The sequence below is a fragment of the Thermothelomyces heterothallicus genome (assembly GCF_042370625.1).
Source record: "Thermothelomyces heterothallicus CBS 202.75 unplaced genomic scaffold P884_scaffold_29, whole genome shotgun sequence".
NCBI lineage: Eukaryota > Fungi > Ascomycota > Sordariomycetes > Sordariales > Chaetomiaceae > Thermothelomyces > Thermothelomyces heterothallicus.
In genome coordinates, this window is record NW_027192590.1 from 69219 (window position 1) to 92525 (window position 23307).

A 23307-nucleotide genomic window follows, 5' to 3' on the forward strand; every position below is an offset into this window, starting at 1 on the left:
AACCACCCCCCCCCAACCCACAAAAAAAAAAAAAAAAAGAACAAGAAGAAAGAGGGGGAAAAGCGACATCCAGCCGTCGACGTCTCCTGTGTTTGACCTCCTCTATTTGACCTCCTGTATTTGACCCGGAGAAGCTGCGTGCTGGAGACACAACAAGGTCGTCGCACCTCCGCCAAGATGGCGCCCAACAACCGTTCCCCAGGCCTGCCCGCGATCCCGGACATGGTGCAGGGAGAGACTGAGCGGCTTATCCCGGAGCTGGAAGAAGCCGTCAGCTCAACCGGCGAGACCATTGTCACTGTCACGCTCGAGGATGACGAGTGCCGCCCGGCCCGCTCCCACAGCACCAGCACCCAGAACTCGCGTCGACCGCGGCGGACCGTCCTGCCATCCCGCTTTCCGTCGACGAGCAGCAGCAACTCGCCGGCAATGTACCCCGCCCTCCCGGTGTCCCCGCGTCACTACGACATTACGTGTCAGGTCCAGCCTCTGTACGTCTTGACTCAACCGCCTTCTCCCTTTCCCTTTTCTCCGTAATTTAACCCCTGGGAAGGAGACAAGGCGGGGTGAGATGAGAAAGAATACAAGTGAGACGAGCTGACTAGTTCCATACGACAAATTAGACAACTGCCGTCATCCAAAAAGAAGGTCTACGAATCGTGGACGATCACGTACCACCACCCGGCGCCGCGCCCGCCGGTGCGCGTGCGGGTCCTGGGCCTGACCCTCTTCCGCCTCTCGGGCCGCCCGTCCGAGGGCCGCCCGGGGGAGGGCGAGGGCGGGTCTATCCTCTCGGTCGTGCCCAACACGCATTTCTCGCAGGACGAGCTGGCCGGGACGGTGGCCATGCACGAGGCGGCGGCGGCGGCGCACGCGGCGCAGCGCAACAAGGGAAACAAGGGACAAGGGCGGCGGTGGTGGTGGCGGCCGAAGACCGCTACTAATACCCTCTGCAAGCCCCGGCTGGTCGGCTCCGGCTCCGGCTCCGGCTCCGGCGCGGCCCGTCGCGGTCGTGGTGGTAGTTGTTGGTATGTCAATGACCAAGAAGCCCAGGATGGCGGCGACGGGAACGGGAACGGGAACGGGACCGGGACCGGGACCGGGACCGGGACCGCTAATACCGGGATTGCGATCGGGATCGGGACGGGGAGTTGGGACGCGGCCGTGTACGCGGCGGACCTCGAGAAGCGGATCCGGCGGCTGGACTGGAAGGTGCAGGACGAGATCTACGAGCTGCTCAGCGACCGGGTGCAGAGCAGCAGCAACGCGTTCCGGCGCCGGGACTGGCGCGTCGTCGTCCTGACCGAGGTCCCGGGCGGCGAGCTGACCGACCAGCCGACCGGGTTCCGGGCCTTCGGCGAGAGAGAGGGGGGAGGGGGGTGGAGGAGGTGGAGGAGGAGGAGGAGGAGGGAAAGCAGGGGCAGCACGCGCCGCACTCCGCCGCCGCCGCCGCACGACATGCCCGTGACCGAGTACCGGCTGATCCTGAGGGGTACCGAGACGAAGGCGAACGACCAGGGCTGGGGGTACTACAACCGGTACAGTCGTCCCTGGAGGGACGCGGACGAGAAGGAGCTGGGACACCGGAGGCGGTGGTCCACCATGACGGGCAAGAATGAGAAGTATGTGGACTTTTGAACGGGCCCGACCGAATAAAGCGGAACTGGACACGTTGGCGTTCTGGGAGCATATTATTATTGGTTCGGTATCTTCTTTGCCGAGGAACCCTCGTTTTCATTCTCTCTTTTTCTTTTCTTTTCTTTTTTTTTCTTATTGTCCTCTCTTCTGTTTAGAGGTTATGCAAGAAAGCCAGCACGGTCTCCATGAGCGATGAAGCCAATGCATGTCATGCGTCATCTGATTATCGACCGCCCAGTGACCGGAGTAGCGAATCAGTTGGGCAGAAAATAAAAGGGCCGTTCACTTTGAGGCTTCCCAAGCCGGGACGAGGTCCCTGTACACAGCCCGCTCCAGCTCGTCGAACAAGGCGAGGGCGGCCGAGTCGCCATAGGGGATGACATTGACAAGCATGACGGCGCCGATGCCCGTCTCGGGGTCGATCCACTAATATCCAGAGAGAAGAGAAAGGGGGGGGGGGGGGGGGGGGGGGGGGGGGGGAGGGGGGAAAGTTGTCAGTTATCACAGTTCTTTGTCGTTCGGTGATAATAACGAGGGGTGATGAACTAATTAATGTCGAAAGCAAAAGCGACGCCGCAATTGCCCGCCAGCAATTGCACCTTAAGTGGGTATTCTGACAATTAATAACCTACCCATCGCGTATTGCACATGCCCGAGAAAAACATGGTCCCCTTCCTCCTCCTGCCCTCCACGTCCTCCAGGACCAGGATGCCTCCCAGCCCGTGGTCGATGCGCGAACCCCGGGGCACCTCGGCGGCCGAGCCAGAGGTCCAGACAATGGCGCTGAGCCACTCCCTCAGCTTCTCGTCGAGCTGCGGCCGGAACATCTCCTGCGCCGTCTCCCGCCGGACCACGGTCCCTTCCTCCCCGGCCAGCGCCCGCAGAAGCTCCTGCATGACCCTCCCGTAGTCTGCCGCGCTCGAGTAGAGCCCGGCCCCGCCGTCGTCCCCCGGTCCCCGAGCAGCTCGTGCGCGCGGAACCCGGTCGTCCCGCGGAGGGCCAGCGGGCCGAGGACGTGCTGGTCCATGTGCCGGCCGAGGCGGGCGCCGGCGACGCGCTCGAGGGCCTGCCCGGCCCAGTCGGGCCCCGTGCCGTAGTACCACCCTTCGCCGGGCGGGAACTTGAACGGCGTCGACCACCCCTCGACCGTGCAGCAGTTCACGTCGTCCGTCCGCCCGGCCCAGCGCGACCACCGCGCCAGCTCCGGATCGGCAACGTCGATCCCCAGCCCCGCCGTGTGCGTCAGCAGCTGCCGCAGCGTCACCGCCGCCTCGTTCGGCTCCAGCACCGGCCGCTCTTCCCCTTTCCCTTCTTCCCCCGCCGCGGCGCTCGTGAACCCCCGCAGCACCGGCAGCGCCGCCAGCTCGGGCACGCGCGCGCGCAGGTCCCCCGTCCAGCGTCAGCCGGGCCCGGCCGGCGCCCCGATCGACGAGGTGCATCACCGTGAGCGCCGTCATGAGCTTGGACGCCGAGGACAGCCAGGTGACGGACGAGGGCGTGAACGGGGCCGGGGCCGGGTCGACCCGGGTACGGCCTGCGGCACCCTGGTAGATGGGACCTGTACGTATTAGTTAATATTGGTGTTAGCAGGGTGCTGTGTGTAATTATGTGATGATGATGATGGGAAACCAAAAAAAGAGAGAGAATGAAAAGGAAGAAAGATGGGAAAGAAACGGAAAAAGTGGCGTTGATAAGTAATTACCATCTTTGCTCACGACGACAAAAGCCGCGCCGAGGAGCTTGTCCTTGGTAGCGGTGCCGTCGGCAACGTAGCTCTTGAGTATGCTGTCGAGTTTGTCTGCCATCTTTGTGTGTGAAGAGAGAGAGAGAGATAGTGTGTGTGTGTGTGTGTCAGGCCGTGGGGTAGGAGGTGGTGACCTGCTGTTTGTTGTCGCTGCAAGGATGCTCTTGGGCCACGAATGCGTGACTTGAGGCCTTGGCAGAAAGAAAGAATCAGGCTTGGGGGTCGAGTCCTGAATTCTCCAGACAGCTTTGGGATAATTATAATTATGCGGTCGAGTCCGTCGAGATGTCCCCTCACAACGTCGGGGGTTAAAATAGCCTCAGCCCCCCTACCCTACTTACTACCCAGGATCGATAATGGTGTCATGCATGTCTGTATTGAATAGGTATAAATAGATACAAACATGCACTTTCTACGGATTAGCTAAACTGCCAAGCCGAATACTAAACTGGACTGGAGAGCCAAGTACATTGACGGAAGACAGAGGTGCACTCTCATAGGTCTACTGCTTCGTCATACACCAGTCATGTATCTACAATATTACATAGCAAGCGATACCTCTCCCGCGTTTTCACAAATGGGAATGTAAAGATTCTCGCGAACCATCTCTGGCCTGCGGGGGAAGAATGTTTCTGGCTCACACCGATGTTCAACCGATCATTCGGCAGCTGTACCCTGAGACCGGGGGGGGGGGGGGGGGGAACGGAAGGTTACAGATAGGATCGTCTCTGTCTAGCCACTGCGCCACATTCGTACTCCGTATAAGCAAGCCTGTTGGCCAACGAAACTGGCCGTCCCGGACTGATGACGAAGCTTTGGTTAGCTTGGAGCTCGAGGATGGTTAACAGGTGGTTAATAGCAGCGAGGGGCCCCAATGGCTAATATGATGAAGCGAGGAAAACGAGCCAATCAAGTGCATTTGTATGCCCCTTCCAGAGTAAGAGGGTCACACCTCTTGGGTATGTGCGACCTAGGGGAATCCTAGTCGTTCACTCCACCACCTGGTAAATGTATGTGATCAGATTCTGACAGAGAGGCCCAATGCCAGGGGTAAGAGTCAGGCGCTTGAACATATGATATTCGATGAGAGAGCTTGTTGTCACGCTTTCCTTGACGTTGATAACGCAGTGCCCAGGAGATGATTCCGGAAACAGAAGAGAGAAAATGATAGCACAAAAAGACACGAATGATGTATTAAGCAGCCCCCAAGCCGGGAAATCAATAGATCTGGTGTCCACCAGGCAGTTCGGGGAGCCCTGCGAGTAAGAGTTAGAAACCAGTGTCATAGTTCATACCGTAATTTTAGCAACAAAAAAAGAAAGAGAAAAGAAAAGACGTACAGCTGTCAATGTCCTCGCCGACCATGTCCCTGACGGTGCACTTGTTCTGGTCGGCGATGGTCTGGGTCTTGAGCATCGGGGCCACGACGTAGGCGTGGGCGTCCATGGCGCGCTGGAGCGAGTCGCCGTCCCAGCCGAAGACGTAGTCGGCGTGGGACGAGTAGCCGGTGCTGTCGCCGGTGGACCAGACGAACGGCTGGCTGCCATCCTCGGGCCAGTCGTCCTCGCGGTTGAAGGCGGACGTGTCCCAGACGGTCTCGAGCAGGATCTGGGGGATGCGGACCGGGTGCGAGGCCGGGCAGGGCCCGCCCGACTCGAAGGTGCCCGACTCCGGGTAGGCCACGTGGTCGCGGTGGTTGGGCGAGTCCAGGTTGACGCCGTCCCAGCAGGTCGGGAACCGGTGGTTGGCCATGATGCCCAGCTTGCACCGCGTCCTGGGGAACCCCACGCTCTCGGGCTGCCGCGACGCCTGGTTCTCCATGCACGTGTACGTGATCTGCCGGAACTCGCGCGCCTGCTCCCGCGTGTTGAACGACGCGTCCCCGATCAGCATCCGGAAGCCCGGCCTGAACGCCGTCACGCTCGACCGCTGCGCCGTGTCGAACAGGGCGTCCGACATGTAGTAGACCACCTGTTCGTGGAGGAGTGAGAGTCCAGTCAGCCGGGAATCGGAATCGGATCCCATCCCAAAGATCATCATCATCATCATCATCATCATTGTTCTCCCCATCCCTACGGTTGAACATACCATGCCTCCATTGGTGCCCTCCATGCCCGCCTGGGCGAGCTGGGGGACCCGCTTAAAGGTTCCGTTCCTGGCGCGGAAGAAGAGCACGGCGGTCCAGTAGTTGGAAAAGTCTTCGGTGAACTGGCAGCTCGTGCAGGTCGACCGGGTCGGGAGGTCATGCTCCGGGTAGGGCATGGACACGTTGAACGAGTTCTAATTAATAATCAGATCGCCAGTCAGCTTGGCACTGTCTTGCTTTTCTCTTTCATTTATTTTCATCATTTATAGAGAGACATCTGCAAATCCATCCTTGCATGATTAGCGTACCCCTCCGATGATTTGGTGCAGATGCGGCGACGGGTTCTCCCCGGGCGTGACCAGGGGATCCAGGCGCTGGACGGTCAGTTGGGAACAGCCGAAGCGCAGGAGAGCATGCGAAGGGGCGACCAGCCCCGCGGCGGCTGTGAGGACGTTCAACTTCATCTTGCGGCTCTCGAAGCGTAATTAGCAACTCGTGGTCGAGAGACAACACCGAGGGACAAAGACGGGGGGCGACGGGGGGGGGGGGGGGGGGGGGGGGGGGGGAGAGGGAAAGCGCAAAAGCCGGGAGAGGGATGACGGAGCAGGGGACGGGGTGACTTATTGTTCTTCAAAACGTCTCGATCTCCCCTGGAACATCCGTTGAACCAGGAAACGCGAGGCAAGAAATGCCGGAACCGGGATGGCTTTGGGTTGATGCACAAAGTGGAGAGCGGAGGGAAGCAAGTTTTCCGACAACCGAGCCGCTCCCAAGGACTCAATATGACCTTCATCTCGGAGCGGGACATATCCGCCAACGGCCCCGAGTTCCTCCACGGGTCATGGATGGTGGGAAAGGGAGCTGTATAATTTAAAGAGGAAATACTATCAAAGGACTTCCCTGCGGTGACATGCCGACTGCTTGGCGCAGCGCCCAAGAGTCGCCGGGGCAGCCGTTTGAGCTCGGAAGGGGAGAGCAATTAATAGATGGCAACCGGGCCGGTGAGCAGGGGGGGGGAGGAGGGTTCGTTGATCTCTGCCGGCAGGAAGTGGTGGCCGGAGAGCGTGGCACCCAACTTTATTTTGATGTGGGATTAATCTGCGGTAAACAGCCGATCGACGCGGCAGTCCCCCCTAATGCCCATACCAAGACACCCCGTGTAGGACATGATCAACACGTGAAACCGGTAATTGGAGGTGAAGCACACATGGCCGCACCCTTGGATTTGATAATTATTATCCCTGGCGTCGGTCTGTCTGTCTGTCTGTCTGTCTGTCTGTGACCGAGTGATTACCTCTAATTAGCGGTCCAGGTGCTTCTCAGCTCTCGTCAACCACTTGCAGTATCGCTCCTCCGCCATGAGATTCACAACCTCTCTCGCGCTCTTCGCCATCTTTTCTGGGGCCGCTCTGGGCCAAGAGTTCCAAGAATGTACCAGAGAACTGATTCGGACGGATGACTGCGCGGCCGTGATCAACCCGACTGCCTGCTACAACCAGTTCCGCTGGACCTCGCGCACGCTGAGCTGCATCGACGGCGTAGACGATGCCGAGAGGAAGAGGAGGGTGTGTGAATTCTGCCATGTTCAAAAATCTCTACTTGACATCTAGGGCCGGAGCTGCTAACCAACTTGATTAATTACCTGCTCTTGCAGGCCTGCCTATGCTGCAGCTGCGTGGGAGATGTGATGTGCAACTGGGTCAGGCAAAACCGATTCTGTTCCTAAGGAGGGCTCGGGAGCAAGTCTCTTTTGAGGATGTGCCGACGTGGAGGACTGGTGTGTTGGAGTCAAGACAAGTGCCGTGCAAGTCAGACATTTGACATTCCTTCCTGGTGATGGCCAAAGGGCTTGGGGATGGCCTAATTACCTGTCACGATCTCCAGGCTAAGATGAAGAAGTTAATAATAAGATATCACTCATCACTCGTGGCAGCGAGGCAACCTTGCCACCAGTCCTCTGTTTGTCGATGTAATGGCCCGATACCTGATAATAAGAGATATTAGGACCACCAATGTCCAACTACAGCCACACTCCTCGGCTGGAGCCACGTTAATTCATTAATTATACAAATGAGCACACCGCTGGCCCCCTTGGTACGCTCCGTCTTTTCGTCTCCTCGTTCATCATTCCTGAATCACTTTTCCATAAACCACTCTCCTCCTCCAATTACCGAAACGACGAAACCTAATTAGATTAATTAATAATTAACCGGCCTGGTACACGGCCAGGGCGGCGACGTGCGGGTTGATCATGGTGACGTTGTAGGGCGTGACGTACAGGTCGACGTCGGTCAGGGCGATGAACATGGTGCCGTTGACGGCCGGGTCGTTCTTCCAGGTCGAGACGTCGGGCTGGACGGTGTGGGCGGTGCGGTCCTCGAGGCTGACGCCGAGCAGGGGCGTGTAGGTGACGTTGAGCTGGGACAGCCAGGCGGCGAACCTGGGCTCGGCCGCGCCGGTCGTCGTCACGTAGCTGTTGTTGGGCCCCACCGGCTGCCCGGGCGCGTCCCAGCGGAGGAACACCTCGCGGCCCGGGTACGAGAGCGGGATCGAGCGGTTCTGCGAGATGGCGGCCGCGCAGTCCGACAGCTCGTCGGTCGCCGTCGCGTCGACGCAGAGCTCGTCCTCGGGGATGCCCCCGGTCGAGAGCGTGTTGGCGTAGCCGCCCGTGGTCTCGTTCCACGCGGCGGAGCCGTCGATGCGGGCCGGGTTGGGCTGGTTGAGGACGTGCAGGGCCGGGAAGTTCTGCCAGACCAGGCGCGTCTGGTCGTGCGGGCAGGAGCTGATGTAGGGGGCCAGGAGGGTCCACGCCCAGCTCTGCGGGATGCCCGGGGTGTGCCACTCGGGCATGGGGAACTGGCCGCCGAACTGGCGGAAGATGAGCTGCTGCCGGGCCTCGACCGTGATGCTCTGGAGCAGCATGTTGGCGGCCGGGCCCGAGTTGAGGTGCGGCAGGAAGCCGTACACGCCCGCCTCGGCCCAGCGGGTGAGCTTCTGGCTGAAGTCGATGTACTCGCGCACGTTGGACACCGGGTAGTTGTAGGTGCACTGCCGGGGCGCGCTGGGGCCGAGCATGTTGGCCACGACGGACGCGTGCCCGATCTCCTGGTCGGCCATGTGCTGCAGCAGGTGGCGGTCCTCGCCCGTGATGCCGTAGGCCTCGAATTCCTCGTCCGAGAAGGTCGCCAGTCCCCAGTGGAACAGGTCGAGCTCGATCCACTCGTGGTAGAGCGCCAGGGCGAGAGACTGGTAATCAAAGTCGCTGGCTACCTTGTAGATGGGGTCCGAGCCGTTAGTGCCGATGCCGCCGCTGGGGGTGTAGGGCATCGGCTGGTCGCCGTGGAGCTTGCCGTCGGCCTCATACTCGACGATCTGAGGCGGGGGCGGCGCCGGTGCGATGGAGGGTGCCAGGACGCTGGTAGAGAGCGCCCCTGTCGTGGTGGCCGGTGGGCCGTCATAGGGCCCGTGAGAGGTCACGTTGTGATGTGAGACGGCGTAGGGGGACGGCAGATCGGTGGGCTCCGAGAAGACGGTAGTGGTCGGCTCGGACACGACCGGAACGGCGCCCACGTTGCTGGCTAGAGCCAGTAGTAATATGCCGGTGGCCCCGAGAGCCACGCTCGGCGCCATGTGTGCAGTGCCTGAGACAGAAGGGAGATAGGAAGGGTGCGGTGTCGGTGATATGACGCCGTTCGTGAGGGCCCCGAGTACAGCGAACTACCGAGTTCCAAGTCATGCAACGGCACCGGCACCCAAGAGCCAAACCCTCACGGCTTCTCCCTTCTTATCCCACGGCGAGCTGCCGCCCTTCCCTGCGCGAAGGACCTGCGGATATGATGTGACGACCAGCTGAGAGCGTCATGACGGAGCAATATCGGAGGCCATCGTACCTTGTCGTCTATGAGGTTCGTTCGTTGCAAGGACCGGGGCCGTGGCAAGATATCGACATGGCGCTCTTCCTGTCGGGCTAGGATCGTTGTTGTGCTTACGTTCGCATCATCCCAATTGGGCCCCCTTTCGGTCCAGGACAACCGGCGGAAGTTGAGAGATCCATGACCTCATGATGGGGAAGTTGGAAGCGGACGACATCCACTTCCGGAAGAAAAGCCCGGCAAACGGGCAATTTCTCCCGAGTGATCCGGGCCCTCTGCGGCTGGGCCCGATTCAAACGACATGATGTAAGTTGACAAGAACCCAGTGTCAATGGTGAACTTTGGCCGACTAAGTCAAAACTGCCCGCTGTGGACCAGTGACGGCATAGGCAAATTAAGGTGTTCTTGCTTGGCAGCGACTCTCAGTGTGCAAGACGCCGAAAAAGAAGTCAAAAAGCTGATAAGTGGGCCGGCCGGCTGTGGCTCGTTGAAGTTGGCCAGCTTCTTCAGCCAGCCGACTATTTCAGCCGTTGTGGTCTCGTAAGGCAGAGGCGCATCATGCAGCGAAACTTTGGGGGGGGGTAGCAGCGCTTGCGCTCGGAGAGGTAGCCTTGGGGTGTATTCAAGGAGCGTATTTTCAAGGAGAGACAGAGCGTGTTTAGATACCTAATGTGCGGTAACTGAGCGTGAAGTGGGCCGAAATATGTCTGGGCTTGCATGGACTGTTACAGGTGACTCCGGCGAGGAGCTCTTCCCCCGTACTGTTTAATTAATATACAACCGAAACAAACTTCGCCGCCAGCAATGACAGCTGCAAAATGATACAGAAATCTGCCTCACTGCATAATTATGTTCTCAGACATCCACTACAAGTATGGTTAGCGCAAGCACCAACATAGACCGTGCCAGCGAGTTCAGTGGTCATGTGTAATTATTCCTTCCTTCCACTTCCACAAGACAGTGTCTTGGGCAACTGGCCGTTGTCATTCCAGCCATGAGTGCCCACGATTACGATCGGTTGAACGAGACTACGGAATCGGTGAGTTCAGGGGTTGCACGTACTTGACTTGACAAGCGGATGGACGCGGGAGTCTGTCAAATTGCTATTGGGCTTGGCATTGCTTCGGGCTTTTTTTAGACAAAGGAAATTCTTTTACGTTCCGAGGGAGGGCGTCGTGTAATTACAGTGCAGACTACTAATGGGCTGGCTTCCCCCAGCAACCAACGACCCGTGTCACAGGAGATGACCGATGGCACGGCAGCCACCACTAAGTTCTCGGAACGGCAGTGAGAAAGGAGGACAGAGGAAAGAGAAAGATAGGGGAGAAGGAGGGGAGAAGGGGGGCATCGGGTACGCACGCACACATCCTCCGCACACATCCTCCGCGACCGATGCCGTGCCTCAAACTTGGCATTGCCTCTCCCGTCTAGGCGCCTAACTTGTCGTCTTGATCGGACTCTGATCTCTAGTTCGAATGGCCAGCCCGATCAAGTCGGGGGAGCGTGTCTTTTTGCAACCACATTACCCGTTTTTGGCAGCGACAGGGGGGGAGATGGCAAAAGCGAGGACTCGGTTCTGCACGCCCCCGTTCCTCACAGGACAACTGCGTATCATTCTAGTATAATTATGGAATGTTTTTGCGAGTATTACTACGGTACTCCGTAGTCACGCTCCGTCCCGAGCCTGGGAAAGTCGTGGAGACAGGCACGCAGGCCGACTCCAACACCTTCAGTGATTGGGTGACGTTTGCCTTCGTTGTATTCAGGTGAAACCGCCGGTTGGGTCTTCTGCATGTGTGTTGGGACTGAAGAAAAGTTGAATAACGGGGACCATGGACTCTTTCCACCTCTTCATTGGAGCCTGTATAACATTCAACTTACGCACTTCTCTTTGAAACTGGGTCGCGGGCTCATATCATGCCGCTGTGTGGTGCCGTGTATGTATGTACGTACCTTACTTCCATAAAATCCTGAAGGAGGATGAATTGTTGCGCAGCTCTGGAAAACTCCAGTTCGGAACCCGAGGTGCCACCTTCGCTTCGCAAGAATGCCGTCGTGTTTGTTCGGAGTAGCATTGAGGGTAACTACGGAATAATACTCTCAGTTTCTTGGTGTGCAGGGGCACGATTGGAACCCCCCCGAGCGGCCGGGGCTTCCCATTGGCGGGATTGGTTCAGAGAGCGGTGGGAACGATTACATGGAGAGTACGCAGAGTACGCAGAGTACGGATACTTGGTACACTACGGCGGTCTGCGCTCTCCTGCACCGAAGTTTCTTTCTCCCCTCCACCCACGTGGAGAGGCTCGGCCCCCCCAGCCTTGCTCCGCTCGCAGATCATTGTTCCAGCCTTAATTACACTGTAAGCTCGCTGCTGGCCTGTGGTGATCATCACACTGATCTGGATTCCACTACCCAGACACAACGACTGGTAAGTCTCGCGGATGCACTACACTTTCACCCACCGCACTATTCCGCACTACTCTCGGGTCAATAGGGATAAAGCGAGTCTTGGAAGCGTTAGTATCGCAGTCTGTGGAAAAGGTCGGCATCCGGGGCGGAGAAGCCAAGAGCGCCTGACTCTTGGGACAGGCAAGGCAATAATTATCGAGCGGAGGTGAATTTCACCGCGCGCTTTCCCAAGGGGGCGGGCGAGGCATCAACTTAAATTTTACCCCAGGTATTTTTCCTCGGCCAGGAGCATCGTGGCGTCGGCATTGGTGAGATTTGCGAGTGGCCATCCATGACCTCTTCCCCCCCCTGGACCGGCGAGACGGCTGCGCGTGCCGCCAACAAACAACCTCTGATGCAGCGGGTGGGTTTGGACCACTCGAAGGTATAAAAGAGTGGGCACCCTCTGGCTTGGCGCAGGCATGGAGGTTGTCCGACCTCTGGCCTTTTAAGCTTGGCGCGCGAGTTGCGGGGGGTGGGGGTGGGGGGAGAAGGAGCGCCCCCGAGTACCAAGTAAGGAAAGCAAACCGCAAGTTAACGTGAGTGCGTATGCTCCGCAGACCCGGTCCACGTCTTTTTTTTTTATCTTTTTTTTACACACACGAACTCGTCTGGACTGTATGTACAATCAGCGCAGCATCGGGCGTACCAGCAAAATGGGCGATTATTGATTGCAATTTCAGCCTAGACAGCCTGGAGATGCCAAAACCTGGCCGTTGGAACGAAGCTGAAGTGCCGGGAAACCGAGGAAGGGGAGTATTTGAGCGGGGTAGCGATTGAGTTAAAGACGGGCCAACCCAGTCGCCCCCAACCTGCTCCAGCGCCTACCCCCGGACGTTTCCAATTCGCTTCGGCATCGGTGGGTAGCATCTGGGGTAAGCAAACGCGGGACAGACCATTGACGGCCGTCCGGCTCAATCTGGCTCGCCTCCGGCTGATTTGGACAAAATTCCCACCATCCCGCGCCCCTAAACCCCCCTAGGTGTAGTGTACAGAGTACAGAGTGTGGAGCGGGCTCCCCCCGGTACGGCACGAACCAAGGTTGGGCGACCTGGGAGCGGGGATTACGCCCGAGCCAGCGACCGACTGGTGCCTTGTTGGCTTTTTGGAAGCGGCAGGTTGCCAGCGCCAAGACACGGCCGGGCGCACACAGAGGATGGAGAACCCTGTAGCTGGGGTGCGGAGGCCGGGGACGACGGGACGTCGGGAACTGAGGCGGGTTGGAGTTCTGGGGTTTGGCTCGTCAAGTCGAGAGTGTGTTGCTTGCTAGAGCGGGAAGGAAGAATGGTAGCGTAGCCGAGCGTGTTCATCGTCGGTGGATCTGGGCCAACGGGAAGCTAAAAAAAAAAAAAAAACATATATAATGTATACATCACGCCGACGCGACGGCGCCGGGAGCAGCTAGCCCTTCCGACTCGACTCTGTCCTTGTCACCCTCGTCTCCAAGCCCAGACGAGAGCTGCCATACCGTCGTCGTCAAGATGCCCAAAGCCAGATCCAGAGTGCCCGTCAAGGTGAACGTTGGGACGTCCGCCGACCCCATCGTCACCCGCCTCGTGCAGGAGGACAAGATCCCATGGTACAAGAAGCCGAACCTGCGGCGCATGTACATCTTCCTCTTCCTGTGCTGCATGGGTGTTGAGATGACCTCGGGCTTCGACTCGCAGCTCATCAACACGCTCCAGTACGCAGAGACCTTCCACAAGTGTACGTCTTGTTTCGTCTCTCTCTCTCTCTCTCTCTCTCTCTCTCTCTCTCTCTCTCTCTCTCTCCGTTGTCGATCCACGCCGCGATGGGCTAACAAAGGACTCGTAGACCTGGGTAACGGCCGCAAGGATGAGGACGGAAACTACGCCATCGAGCCAGGTCTTCTCGGCTTCGTCAACTCGTGCTACCAGCTCGGATCCATCTTCGCCGTCCCGATCGCGCCCTGGTTTGCCCAGCGCTTTGGTCGGCGGTGGTCCATCATGCTCGGATCCGTGATCATGGTCGCCGGTGCCATCATCCAGGGCTTCGCGCAACATGGTAGGCCCTGCCCTCTCGGCGCTCTGCTGATTCCTCTCTTCTTCTTCTTCACCATCTTCTTCTTCTTGTTGTTGTTGTTGATCACAGGCTGACGTGACGACGGGTGATGTGTCACCCTGAATGTTTTTAGTTGCCATGTACATCATCGCCCGCATGATCCTCGGCATGGGCATCTTGTTCTGCATTATCTCGGGCGCCGCCCTGATCGGCGAGCTCGGCCACCCCAAGGAGCGTGCCGTGCTGACCTCGCTCTTCAACTCGTCCTACTTCATCGGGCAGATTCTCGCGTCCGCCATCACGATCGGAACGACCGAGATGAAGACGAACTGGGCCTGGCGCCTCCCGTCCCTGCTACAGATCTGCCCCTCGCTGCTGCAGATCGTCACCGTCTTCTTCCTGCCCGAGTCGCCGCGTTTCCTCATCTCCAAGGACCGGGACGACGACGCCAAGGAGGTGCTCATCAAGTACCACGCCGAGGGCGACGCCAGCTCGCTCCTCGTCCAGGCCGAGATCGTGCAGATCCGCGAGACCATCCGGACGGAAATGGAGGTGTCGAACCAGAGCTGGATGGAGCTCGTGAGCACGTACGGCATGCGCCGCCGCCTCGTCATCACCCTCTTCATCGGTCTCTTCACCCAGCTCTCGGGCAACACCCTGCTCTCGTACTACTCGGGCAAGCTGTTCGAGATGATGGGCTACACCGAGGCCTCGGTCAAGACGCGCATCAACGTGGCCAACGCGTGCTGGAGTCTGCTCAACGCCACCACCATCGCCTTCCTGGTCCCCTACTTCAAGCGCCGCCACATGTTCATGACCTCGGCCCTGTCCATGTGCGCCGTCTTCATCGCCATCACCGTCTCGCTCGAGCGCACCCAGGCGGCCCAGGACGCCGGCCTCAAGAACACCGCCGCCGGCGTCTCGGGCCTCTTCTGGTACTTTGCCTTCGCCCCCTGCTACAACATGGGCAACAACGCCCTCACCTACACCTACCTGGTCGAGCTGTGGCCCTACTCGCACCGCAGCCGCGGCATCGGCGTCCAGCAGATCTTCGGCAAGCTCGGCGGCTTCTTCTCCACAAACGTCAACTCCATCGCCCTCGACGCCATCCGCTGGAAGTACATGGCCATCTACTGCGGCTGGATCTTCTTCGAGTTCCTCATCGTCTTCTTCCTCTACCCCGAGACCAGCGGCCGCACCCTGGAGGAGCTGGCTTTCCGTAAGTACCCATCCTTCTCCCTTCTTGTCCCTTAATAGACGGGCCCCTTCCTTTCTCTCCACACGTCGTGACAGACCATCTCTAACCCTTGCTTTCCCACCACAGTGTTCGAGGATGCCAGCCTCAACGAGAAGGCCGCCGCCGCCGTCGAGAAGCAGATCCATTACGGCGACGAGAAGGTCGTGCACGAGGAGGGACAGCCGGCTGCCAAGAGCGTCGTCTAAGAGTGTTGTACCACCTGGTTGGACATGCCGAAGCATCAATATACCCGGGTTTGGGGGATAGGCAATTTTTTTAGTCATGATGTCTTAGTATTACTACCTACTGAGCTGAGAATTGAGCTGTTCCTCTTTCAGGGTGGGGAGAGTGTTGGAAGCAATCATCGCTACGCAAGTGAACTGGAGCATCTGGAGTTCTAATTAATGTAGGTAGGGGGAATTGGCACAAACAACCTTCTTTTTACAATGAGCAATCTTGTCAAAAACATAGCAAGAGAGTTTTGAGGAACTTTGTGACGATGATTTCCAAATGAAAACTGGGTCGAAAAGAATACCTATATCCGTATTAATAATTACACCAAACTAGGCCACCTGCCGGTGCACCCAAAAGACAGCGCACTCTCTGCAAGTGCGACCCGCTCCTGCGAGGCTCCTTCGATGGCAACTGATTGTTGACCTTGCTTAGTGAAGCAGCCACGCGTGCTTTACTTTCTTATAGTTCCTTCTTCAAGGTTGCAAACACCCATCATGCACACGCAGATTCTGACTTGTTGCCTGATGTTCCACCTCGGCACACAGCCTCCATCGCCAGATACCTTAGGTTAATAATTATTAGTAAGTTGACCTGCTCGCGCCTCCTTCTCCCTTGCAAGCTTGCCACACACGACCCAGCAAAAACCTTTGAAGCCTTGAGCCACCGAGGCCTGGAAGAAAGAGCGGCGTTAATTACTTTCATGTATTACTGTACATGGATATCATCTTATTCCGGACGCAGCAATACCGCCTGTAGCACATACTCGCTAAGACTTGTTGCTTAATTAAACCTCTGATAGCAGCGACAATCATCTTTACTCTCGGTAACCACACGATCGGGAGCTCAACTGTCTTAGCCGAGGGAAGAAGAAATATTCTGACTTTTACCACGGCAACTCCTCCCCGTTATACAACCAGAACTTGCCGCCGTCCTCCCGCTCCGTCAGGCCCTCGACCAGCTTCAGGACCCCCCTTGCGCTGTCCTCGACCTCGACGACCGCGCTGGGCCCGCCCATCTCGGTCTTGACGTGGCCCGGGTCGACGGCGACGACGACGATGCCGCCGCTGCCGCCGCCGCGCGCCCGCAGCTGCGCCTGCTGGTGCACCGTCAGCATGTTGAGCGCCGCTTTGCTGAGGCCGTACGGCGTGATCTCGGGCGTGATCCGGCCCGTGGCCAGCAGGGTGAGGGATCCGGCGCCGGAGGAGATGTTGGCCACGCTGCGGACGTGCTCCAGGCCGATTCCAGCACGGGTGCCGGTGATCACGTAGACTGGCATGGAGAGCTAAGTAGGGTAGGTAGGGTGGGTAGGTAGGTAGGTAGCTAGTAGGTAGGTTGTGCTTGCGGAGAGGGGGAATTGGCCGGAGGAAGGATGGACGTTGCGGTGCTTTCTGGTCTTCGCGTTGCGGTCGCTCACTGCCGGTCTGGGATGATATCGTTCAGGGTATATATCGTCGTTGGCGACGTCCCTCACCGTGTCTTCCATGCGGGGTGTTGCTTGTCATGGTAACCTGTCCGGCGCTATCGCCATCCCATTTGAACGGCGAGGAGTCATCTTCGTCCGCGTTCCGAGCTCGAGCTCGTCTCAGGGTCAGTCTATGTGGTTCTAGTCCCTTCGAAAATACCACATCATGATGGTGCCAGATGTTCTATTGGTCATCCAGCCCACGATTCTCGTCAGGTATTTGGTGGCCTGAACATACCCCCGGGAACTTGGCCTGACCAAAAAGCATTCGTGATACGATTTAACTAGTATAAAACTTACCCACAACCTCAATTTTATAGACTAGTTCCCTTAAAAATGAAAATTATACAAGATAAACTATAATTAACTTGGATTTAGTTTTAAATTTATTTAAAATGCCAAGCCTGGGGGGTATAGTTAATACCTATAAATACCGATCCTAGTATAATATACTCCGTAGTTATCGTTCCTGCCGTCGAACCAAGTGGAGCGCTGGCCGGAAAAGCGGGCCGGAGGGGCCGGCGGCGACGGCGGAAGAAATGAGGTAAGGTAGGTAGTGTCTCTGTATCCGGCCCTGCGTTGGTTGATAAATCCGCTATCCCCGGCGCCAGCAACAACACCAAGTCCCTCACTCCCATACTCTTTGCGAGGTTTCAATACAACAACCTCTGAGTCATACTTCCGAGTCCGAATCAAGATAAGTCAATCACGATTGATTGAGTGCTCGCAGGACCGCGATTCTTGAATTACTAATCATGTCCGATCAGTGGGCAAAAGCACGACACAAAAAGAGAGAGGAACAAGCGAGAGAGCGTCCTTCGGATATGTCCTTCCTCCTGATCGCCTGCAGCGCCCTCAGCAGCTCAGCCCTCGACAGCAGGACAACGGCCGTGGAAAGAGCTAGACGCCCTGTGAAATCAGGCCAGGATGGTAATACCACTAAGAAGAGCCAGCGCTAAAAAAACTGGGAACCCAACACCTCGGGAGGTCGATTGCCAGCCAAGACCCGGAGCATCCAATACCAAGGGAGCCAAGTCCGGCCAAGCCAGCCAACTCGACCCTCACGGTCCTTCCCGCCACCCGGCCACTGGCCAAGGACCCGCCCCGGTGGGCGGCCAACAACCGACTGGGTGTGGCAGTGCAAGAGAATCCAAACTGATGCTCGTCACGCAGAATGTCGGCCAAGTCCTTGGCCCAGCCGCAGCTGGTCGTTGGTCTTCCCTGACTCGGACGGATTCCACGCGCCCGTGGTCGCACTTCCCCGCAATGATGCAGTGCCATGTGCTCCGTCTCAGCCTTTCTCTTCTAGTAAAGAGCGACATGCGGAAGCGTACGGAGGAGTGCCTTGTGGCCCCCTTGGTGTCGACGTGGTTGGCAGCTGCTGAACGTCGGTACCCCCGGATAGAGGACCGAAAATGAAAGAATGACTGCCGGATCCGGCTTGGTCGCGGGTCTCAGGAAGCGGATGAGAGGCGTCGCGACCAGGAGCGACCCAAGCGCGCAAGGAACGGGACCTTTTCCTGGCCAGCCTTGGGGGACTTCATGGCATCGAAGCCTGTCAGGGACATGCTTCGGTCTCTGAGGGAGATTTCGTGGGGCTTGGGATACGTAGTCGATCTCTGCCTGCGGGTTAGCGGCGTGGACGGGGCTGACTGCTGTTTCTGCTGCATCTGCTGTTTCCTCGGAGAACGAAGCCCAGCAGGGGTCGTGGGCTGCGCGGAGGTCGTCGGATTAATGTCTCCTTCGCCAATCTCGATCTCCTTGGCAACCAGAGAGGTCTTACTGTCCGGGTGCTTGTCGTCGGCTTCTGAGATGTCGCTCACGGATGTCTCGAATCTTCCTCGCATGAATGCAAATGGGAAATCGATGTCGTCTCCCACTGCAAAAAGAGGTAAGTTTCGTTTTAGATGATGGAAGAGTGGGCAACATTGGGATATGCGGCCTACCATGAGTCGCCCACAAGCGGGCGTCGACTGTATACCTGAAAAAATCGTTCTTCACCGCTTGGTATCCGTTTTGCCTCAGCCAGACTGCAACCCACTCTTCGGCTACCTTGACAGCATCGGACTTCTTGCCAGGAATGAGGAGCTGCGTGTTTCGGCTGGCGGCGAAGTTGAGGATAAATTGGCGTCGCGAGTGCTCCGCCGCGGTAAGTGCCTTGGACACATCCAGCCTTTCCAGCTCCAGCGGCGTTGACTGGCGTCTGGTTTCCCTCACGGCAGCGTTTGCCGGTCTGGCCATACCGCGTATTGCGTTTGCTTTATTGCGTGCAGTGAGTGGTGTTAAGGGTGTTGGCGATGGCGGAAGGGCCACTGAGGTTGTTGTCGCATTTGTGGTCGGCCAGCGCGATGACCGAAGGTGATGTGAACCAGACCTTCGAAAGCCTGGTTCGACAAACGCGGTCGCTCGAGTGTAATTATATGTTAGATTCAACACCACAAAACCCAGACCCCGATGCAGAATTCCAGAAAGTTCAGATGGCTGCCACCCTTGCGAATGCAGGCCGCTGTGTCCCTTCGTTGCCGTGTGTCTCACGCGCGATAAGGTTTTCCGTTGCGTTATCGGGAGCGACTTTGGAGCACTGAGAGTTCGGAAGTCGTTTGGTCGGCCGAGAACGTCAGCCCAGGGACGACCAAGCCTGACAGAATTCAGCTTTCCTTTGCGCTCAGGGGGGTTTCGAACAATGAACCAAGACGTCGGGACCGTTTCCCGGGGCCGCTGCCAAGTTCGCCAAGCGCGCCGGACGACTTGGCGACGGCAGTCAAGCAGATGAGCTGCTGACTGCGCCCGCCGTGCACAACACGAGCGTGGTCGATAGAAAACGCAGATGCGGGGCAGTGACTGCACATCGCCATTCTGAGGGCTCCATGCCCGGCCTACATAACAACTTTATTAGCCATCGGGAATGAATCGGCGTTTGCCCTCGAAGATCTAGTACTGTGTAGTATAACTACGCACCAGGGTCTGATTGCTTTTGCGTGTCTCAATTTTCGTTGCTTGCATCGGGAATTTGTCTGAGTCGGCCACTGCACCGAGTTTGTTAAGTAGGTAGGTGCGAAGCAAAACCATACTACTTGCCTTGGTAGGTCAGCCATTCACCTCGTGTGTCAGGGAAGGAGCGGCGGAGCTGGGGCCAGGCTGGAACAAACCACTTGGCAGCCGATCTTTCGCTTTTCCTGGAAATTTCCCAGCACGCATGGCTCCCATGGCAGGGGCGCAGGCTCGTCGCCATTATTTTCAAGGCCTGTCAGGGTGCTACCGGAGACATCCGGGCCACGAAAGTTGTCGCCATGAGACAGACTGCAACTTTCCTCTTCCACATTCTCCTTTTGTCAACTTGCAGTGGTTTGGTGGTGATACAAGTCTCTTTTGCATTAATTACCTCATCCAAACCTGACAACTTCCAGGCTCAGCTCCCAGCTCGAAAAGCCGTCGATGCAGCTCAACACAGCGATGGAAGCTTCTCTTAACTGGCTATTATTTTCGGACGTGCGAATTATCAGCCGGCAGGTGGGTTGACACGTTGATCATCATAGCAAATCAGTCGCCTTGCTTGATGTGCGGGCTGTCGGGTGACTAATTACTGCGTAATTATGCAGGTTAAAAAAAAAAAAAATACCAAGCAACTCTGGCCTTACACTAGAAGTCAAAAATCGAAGAGAGAATAAGAACGCAAGATGAACGCCAAAGTGCTCTAATTATGCACTAGTAGCCGAAAGGTACTCACGGCATCTGGCTTTCCAGCGCCCATCTTTTTGATAGCTGATCCTGATCCCTCACTCCGGCAGGCGTCCCTTCGTTACCCAGTACACGTTATAGTTGCTATCATGCGCGTCGTAAAACGGCCCCAGCTTCACCGACTGCCCGTCGGCGGTCGCGGTAAACACCAGCCCGCTTCCCTTGGCCCGCCTCACCGAGTCCAGCTCGAGCGTGGGCAGCGACGCCAGCGACGCGCTGCCGTAGTCGCCCGATAACACCACTGGCCCGTACGCCAGCGCCGCGACGCCGGGGTCGTCGTTGGCCGGCATCGTCCGCAGCGTCATGGGCAGCCTCACCGTCACCACGTCGCCCGCCTTCCAATCGCGCCCCCTGATGGACGCGTACGTCCCCGGCACCGCCGCCGCGACGCCCGCCTTCTCCCCGTTGACCAGGACCTCGGCGCCCGACGTCGTCCACGAGGGAATCCGGACGTGCATGTCCCAGCCGCCCGTCGGCTCGCCCCCGACCGTCAGCGTGATGGTGTCGCTCCCCGCGGGGAAGGCGGTCTCCTGCGTGAGGGTGACGCCGCGCTCCGTCCACCGCAGCACCGAGGGGGTGAAGAGGTTCACCCACAGGTTCGCCGCCCCGTCGTCGTGCCAGTAGATGGAGTCCATCAGCTTGGTGTTGGTCTCGAGCGCGGTGCCCTGGCAGCACCAGAACGAGTCGTAGTCGGTGCTCCAGGTGCCGCCGCCCCAGGCCGGGCCAACCCCGCGGCGGCCACCCGGGTTGAGCGGCGTGAAGTAGGTGACGTGCCCGTGCGGGTCCGCCGGGTTCTGCTGCCCGAGGAGGTGGTTCAGCAGCGCGCGCTCGTAAAAGTCAAAGTAGGCCGTGCTGGCCGGGTCGAGCGTCCACAGCTCGCGCGTGAGCCGGAGCATATTGTACGTGTTGCACGCCTCGGCTGTGTCCTCGAGCAGGTACTTGGCGATGGCGTCGGGCTCGTGGAAGTGCTCCGCCTGGCTGTTGCCGCCGATGGCGTAGCTGTGGGCGCCGACCGTGAAGTTCCACGCGTTGGCTGCGATGTCGCGGTACCGGGCCGTCCCCGTCGCCTTGTACTCGAGCACGGCGCCGATCCACTTGGGCACCTGCGTGTTGGCGTGGAGGCCGTCAAGCCGGTCCTGCCGGGACGCCAGGGCTTCGAAGACGGCGGCGTGGTCGAACCGCTGCGCGACCTCGAGCCACCGCGGGTCCCCGGTCTGGAGGGAGAGCTCGGTCAGGACGTCGTTCATGCCGCCAAACTCGGTGCCCAGCACGGCCTGCATCTGCTCGTAGCTCAGCCGGCCCGTGCGCGAGTCCACCCACCCGGCCAGCGCCAGCAGCACGTCGCGGGCCGTGGTGTCGCCTACGTGGCGCCACACATCCAGCAGGCCAGCCATGGTCTTGTGGATGGCGTAGTACGGGACGTTGCCGTTGCTGAGGGTTCTTGCTTCAAGAGCGTCGAACTCGGACTCCGGAAACCCAGACAGGTAGCCGGCGCCAAAGCCGACGGCATCGTTGTTGGCCTGGCACTTGGCAAGCTCGGCCACGAAATAAGTGGCCCGGTCACGGCAGGCGTCGTCCCGCAGGGAGGCGTAGCAGTGTGACCACGCAGTGAGAAAGTGGCCCTGGACATGGGTTCGGAACGGGAAGTCGGGCGCGTCCCAGCCCCCGTTCTGGCGAGCCCCCTGGGTCGACAGACCATGGTTGGCCCGGAAATTGTAGAGCAGGCGGTCGACGTCGACCCATTTCAGGTACGTGACGGTGCGGTTCTGGTTGTCCGTCCAGCGGCTGTCGATCAGGGAGACGGCGCTCATGTCGAAAGGCTGTGGCCATGAAGATTGTCCCACGGTAGGCTGGGCCGCCGCAAGGAGGCCGAGCAGCAGGCCGAGAGCTTGGGAGGACATCATGATCGTCGTGTTCCTCGCGCCTTGGATGTTGTATTTCGAAGAAGCGCAGCTGCCTGGTGCTCTCTCCAACCAGGGTCTTGGCTTCCTCGGGGCCCACTAGACTTCTGGTCGAAGGCTGCTCAAATCCCCTATTTATAGAGAGCCCTGGTTGCACTTCATGCGGGGGAATGCGGATCCGGACTTGTGACGGGAGCGGGCCAAGATCTGGGGTAGAAGTGGCTCGGCCCGGCAAAGACCAGTCCATCCGGGTGCCGATCTTTGTGCTAGGAGGCAGGCTCACAACCGTCCAGAAGATCACAGCCTCGGGCTGCCAGCACTATCGACCGAAGAACCGCCAAAGCGGACAAAAACTCCGCTGCGAGTGAGGAGCCGCCAGAGCACGGCCTAATAACGATTTGCGGAAAAGATTCAGCCCGTCAACATGTTCGAGGAATACAGCGGGAGTTGCTTGGTATGATTGGCGCGGCTAGAGAGTAAAGACCAACTGAGTGCAACCTTGGAGAAGAGTAGGATCGACTTCGGCTTAGGGGTCCCGCAACACCCGCCAGCCATCACGGGTCCCAGCAACCGGACATGAAGGTTTTGGAGTGTTACCAAATCACAATATCACACTCCCCGTGTCTCGTGATGATGCGCATGCCATATCCTGCTAAATATCTGCATTCCAATAGTGGAGTCTTGCTGAAGCTTCATCAACCTTTCCTTGGCCTGGTCCTGTCACGACATCATCTCGTGGCGTCACAAGCAGTTGGAGAATGTAGAGTAGCCGCGTGGTTCTACGTATCTCATTAATCTGGTTCGGCAGATTTGGAAAGATCATCGGATCATAACATTTCCGTCAGATATAATTAGAGAGTTGTAGGAACTCCCAGTTCCATGCCTTCAAACAATGGGGTCAGGTACACTAATTACACCAAAGGAT

The 23307-nt window shown here is 58.2% G+C and overlaps 11 protein-coding genes across 11 annotated transcripts; 3 read left to right on the plus strand and 8 right to left on the minus strand.

The window, feature by feature from the left end:
• Nucleotides 1-19: 19 nt before the first annotated feature.
• On the plus strand, nt 20-1638 carry P884DRAFT_250305 (uncharacterized protein; the record flags this gene model as incomplete). Its single annotated transcript, XM_069440639.1, has 2 exons — nt 20-491; nt 624-1638. The coding sequence occupies exons 1-2, from the start codon at nt 178-180 to the stop codon at nt 1636-1638; spliced, it is 1329 nt and encodes a 442-aa protein (XP_069294303.1). The 5' UTR covers nt 20-177.
• Nucleotides 1639-1920: 282 nt separating this feature from the next.
• Nucleotides 1921-3693, minus strand: P884DRAFT_287477 (beta-lactamase/transpeptidase-like protein; the record flags this gene model as incomplete). Its single annotated transcript, XM_069443884.1, has 5 exons — nt 3341-3693; nt 3069-3196; nt 2619-3001; nt 2271-2556; nt 1921-2064 (listed from the first exon to the last, which is right to left on the minus strand). The coding sequence occupies exons 1-5, from the start codon at nt 3441-3443 to the stop codon at nt 1921-1923; spliced, it is 1044 nt and encodes a 347-aa protein (XP_069294304.1). The 5' UTR covers nt 3444-3693.
• Nucleotides 3694-4600: 907 nt separating this feature from the next.
• P884DRAFT_209619 (uncharacterized protein) lies at nt 4601-5932 on the minus strand (the record flags this gene model as incomplete). The annotated part of the gene is made up of 4 exons (XM_069438946.1): nt 4601-4638; nt 4723-5353; nt 5471-5662; nt 5777-5932. 4 exons carry the CDS (start codon nt 5930-5932, stop codon nt 4601-4603), a joined length of 1017 nt encoding a protein of 338 aa, XP_069294305.1.
• An 894-nt stretch (nt 5933-6826) lies between these two features.
• Nucleotides 6827-7194, plus strand: P884DRAFT_209603 (uncharacterized protein; the record flags this gene model as incomplete). The annotated part of the gene is made up of 2 exons (XM_069438945.1): nt 6827-7033; nt 7123-7194. 2 exons carry the CDS (start codon nt 6827-6829, stop codon nt 7192-7194), a joined length of 279 nt encoding a protein of 92 aa, XP_069294306.1.
• Nucleotides 7195-7532: 338 nt separating this feature from the next.
• P884DRAFT_73258 (uncharacterized protein) lies at nt 7533-9233 on the minus strand. The gene is made up of 2 exons (XM_069446054.1): nt 7747-9233; nt 7533-7653 (listed from the first exon to the last, which is right to left on the minus strand). The coding sequence occupies exons 1-2, from the start codon at nt 9096-9098 to the stop codon at nt 7593-7595; spliced, it is 1413 nt and encodes a 470-aa protein (XP_069294307.1). The 5' UTR covers nt 9099-9233; the 3' UTR covers nt 7533-7592.
• A 3225-nt stretch (nt 9234-12458) lies between these two features.
• Nucleotides 12459-13125, minus strand: P884DRAFT_315171 (uncharacterized protein). The gene has a single exon (XM_069445256.1). It carries the CDS (start codon nt 13096-13098, stop codon nt 12853-12855), a length of 246 nt encoding a protein of 81 aa, XP_069294308.1. The 5' UTR covers nt 13099-13125; the 3' UTR covers nt 12459-12852.
• A 144-nt stretch (nt 13126-13269) lies between these two features.
• On the plus strand, nt 13270-15570 carry P884DRAFT_287479 (sugar transporter-like protein; the record flags this gene model as incomplete). Its single annotated transcript, XM_069443885.1, has 4 exons — nt 13270-13495; nt 13604-13813; nt 13944-15029; nt 15135-15570. 4 exons carry the CDS (start codon nt 13270-13272, stop codon nt 15251-15253), a joined length of 1641 nt encoding a protein of 546 aa, XP_069294309.1. The 3' UTR covers nt 15254-15570.
• A 594-nt stretch (nt 15571-16164) lies between these two features.
• P884DRAFT_159406 (uncharacterized protein) lies at nt 16165-16437 on the minus strand (the record flags this gene model as incomplete). The annotated part of the gene is made up of 1 exon (XM_069437261.1): nt 16165-16437. A coding segment is annotated over one exon (273 nt), but the record flags the coding sequence as incomplete, so codon positions are not given.
• Nucleotides 16438-17952: 1515 nt separating this feature from the next.
• On the minus strand, nt 17953-18455 carry P884DRAFT_263990 (uncharacterized protein). Its single transcript, XM_069441808.1, has one exon. It carries the CDS (start codon nt 18411-18413, stop codon nt 18198-18200), a length of 216 nt encoding a protein of 71 aa, XP_069294311.1. The 5' UTR covers nt 18414-18455; the 3' UTR covers nt 17953-18197.
• On the minus strand, nt 18438-18984 carry P884DRAFT_159513 (uncharacterized protein; the record flags this gene model as incomplete). The annotated part of the gene is made up of 2 exons (XM_069437263.1): nt 18438-18622; nt 18690-18984. Coding segments are annotated over 2 exons (480 nt in total), but the record flags the coding sequence as incomplete, so codon positions are not given.
• Nucleotides 18985-20519: 1535 nt separating this feature from the next.
• Nucleotides 20520-22382, minus strand: P884DRAFT_302723 (uncharacterized protein; the record flags this gene model as incomplete). Its single annotated transcript, XM_069444967.1, has 1 exon — nt 20520-22382. The coding sequence occupies one exon, from the start codon at nt 22380-22382 to the stop codon at nt 20520-20522; it is 1863 nt and encodes a 620-aa protein (XP_069294313.1).
• Nucleotides 22383-23307: the final 925 nt, after the last annotated feature.

Bases quoted from the DNA above. Each gene is read 5' to 3' on its own strand.
- P884DRAFT_73258 (XM_069446054.1), bottom strand. From the start codon at position 9,098: ATGGCGCCGAGCGTGGCTCTCGGGGCCACCGGCATATTACTACTGGCT. The intron at 7,654-7,746 runs GTACGTCACGCC...TAATCTAATTAG, and splicing joins GCCCTGACCGACGTCGACCT to GTTTCGTCGTTTCGGTAATT.
- P884DRAFT_315171 (XM_069445256.1), bottom strand. From the start codon at position 13,098: ATGAACACGCTCGGCTACGCTACCATTCTTCCTTCCCGCTCTAGCAAG.
- P884DRAFT_263990 (XM_069441808.1), bottom strand. From the start codon at position 18,413: ATGCAGCAGAAACAGCAGTCAGCCCCGTCCACGCCGCTAACCCGCAGG.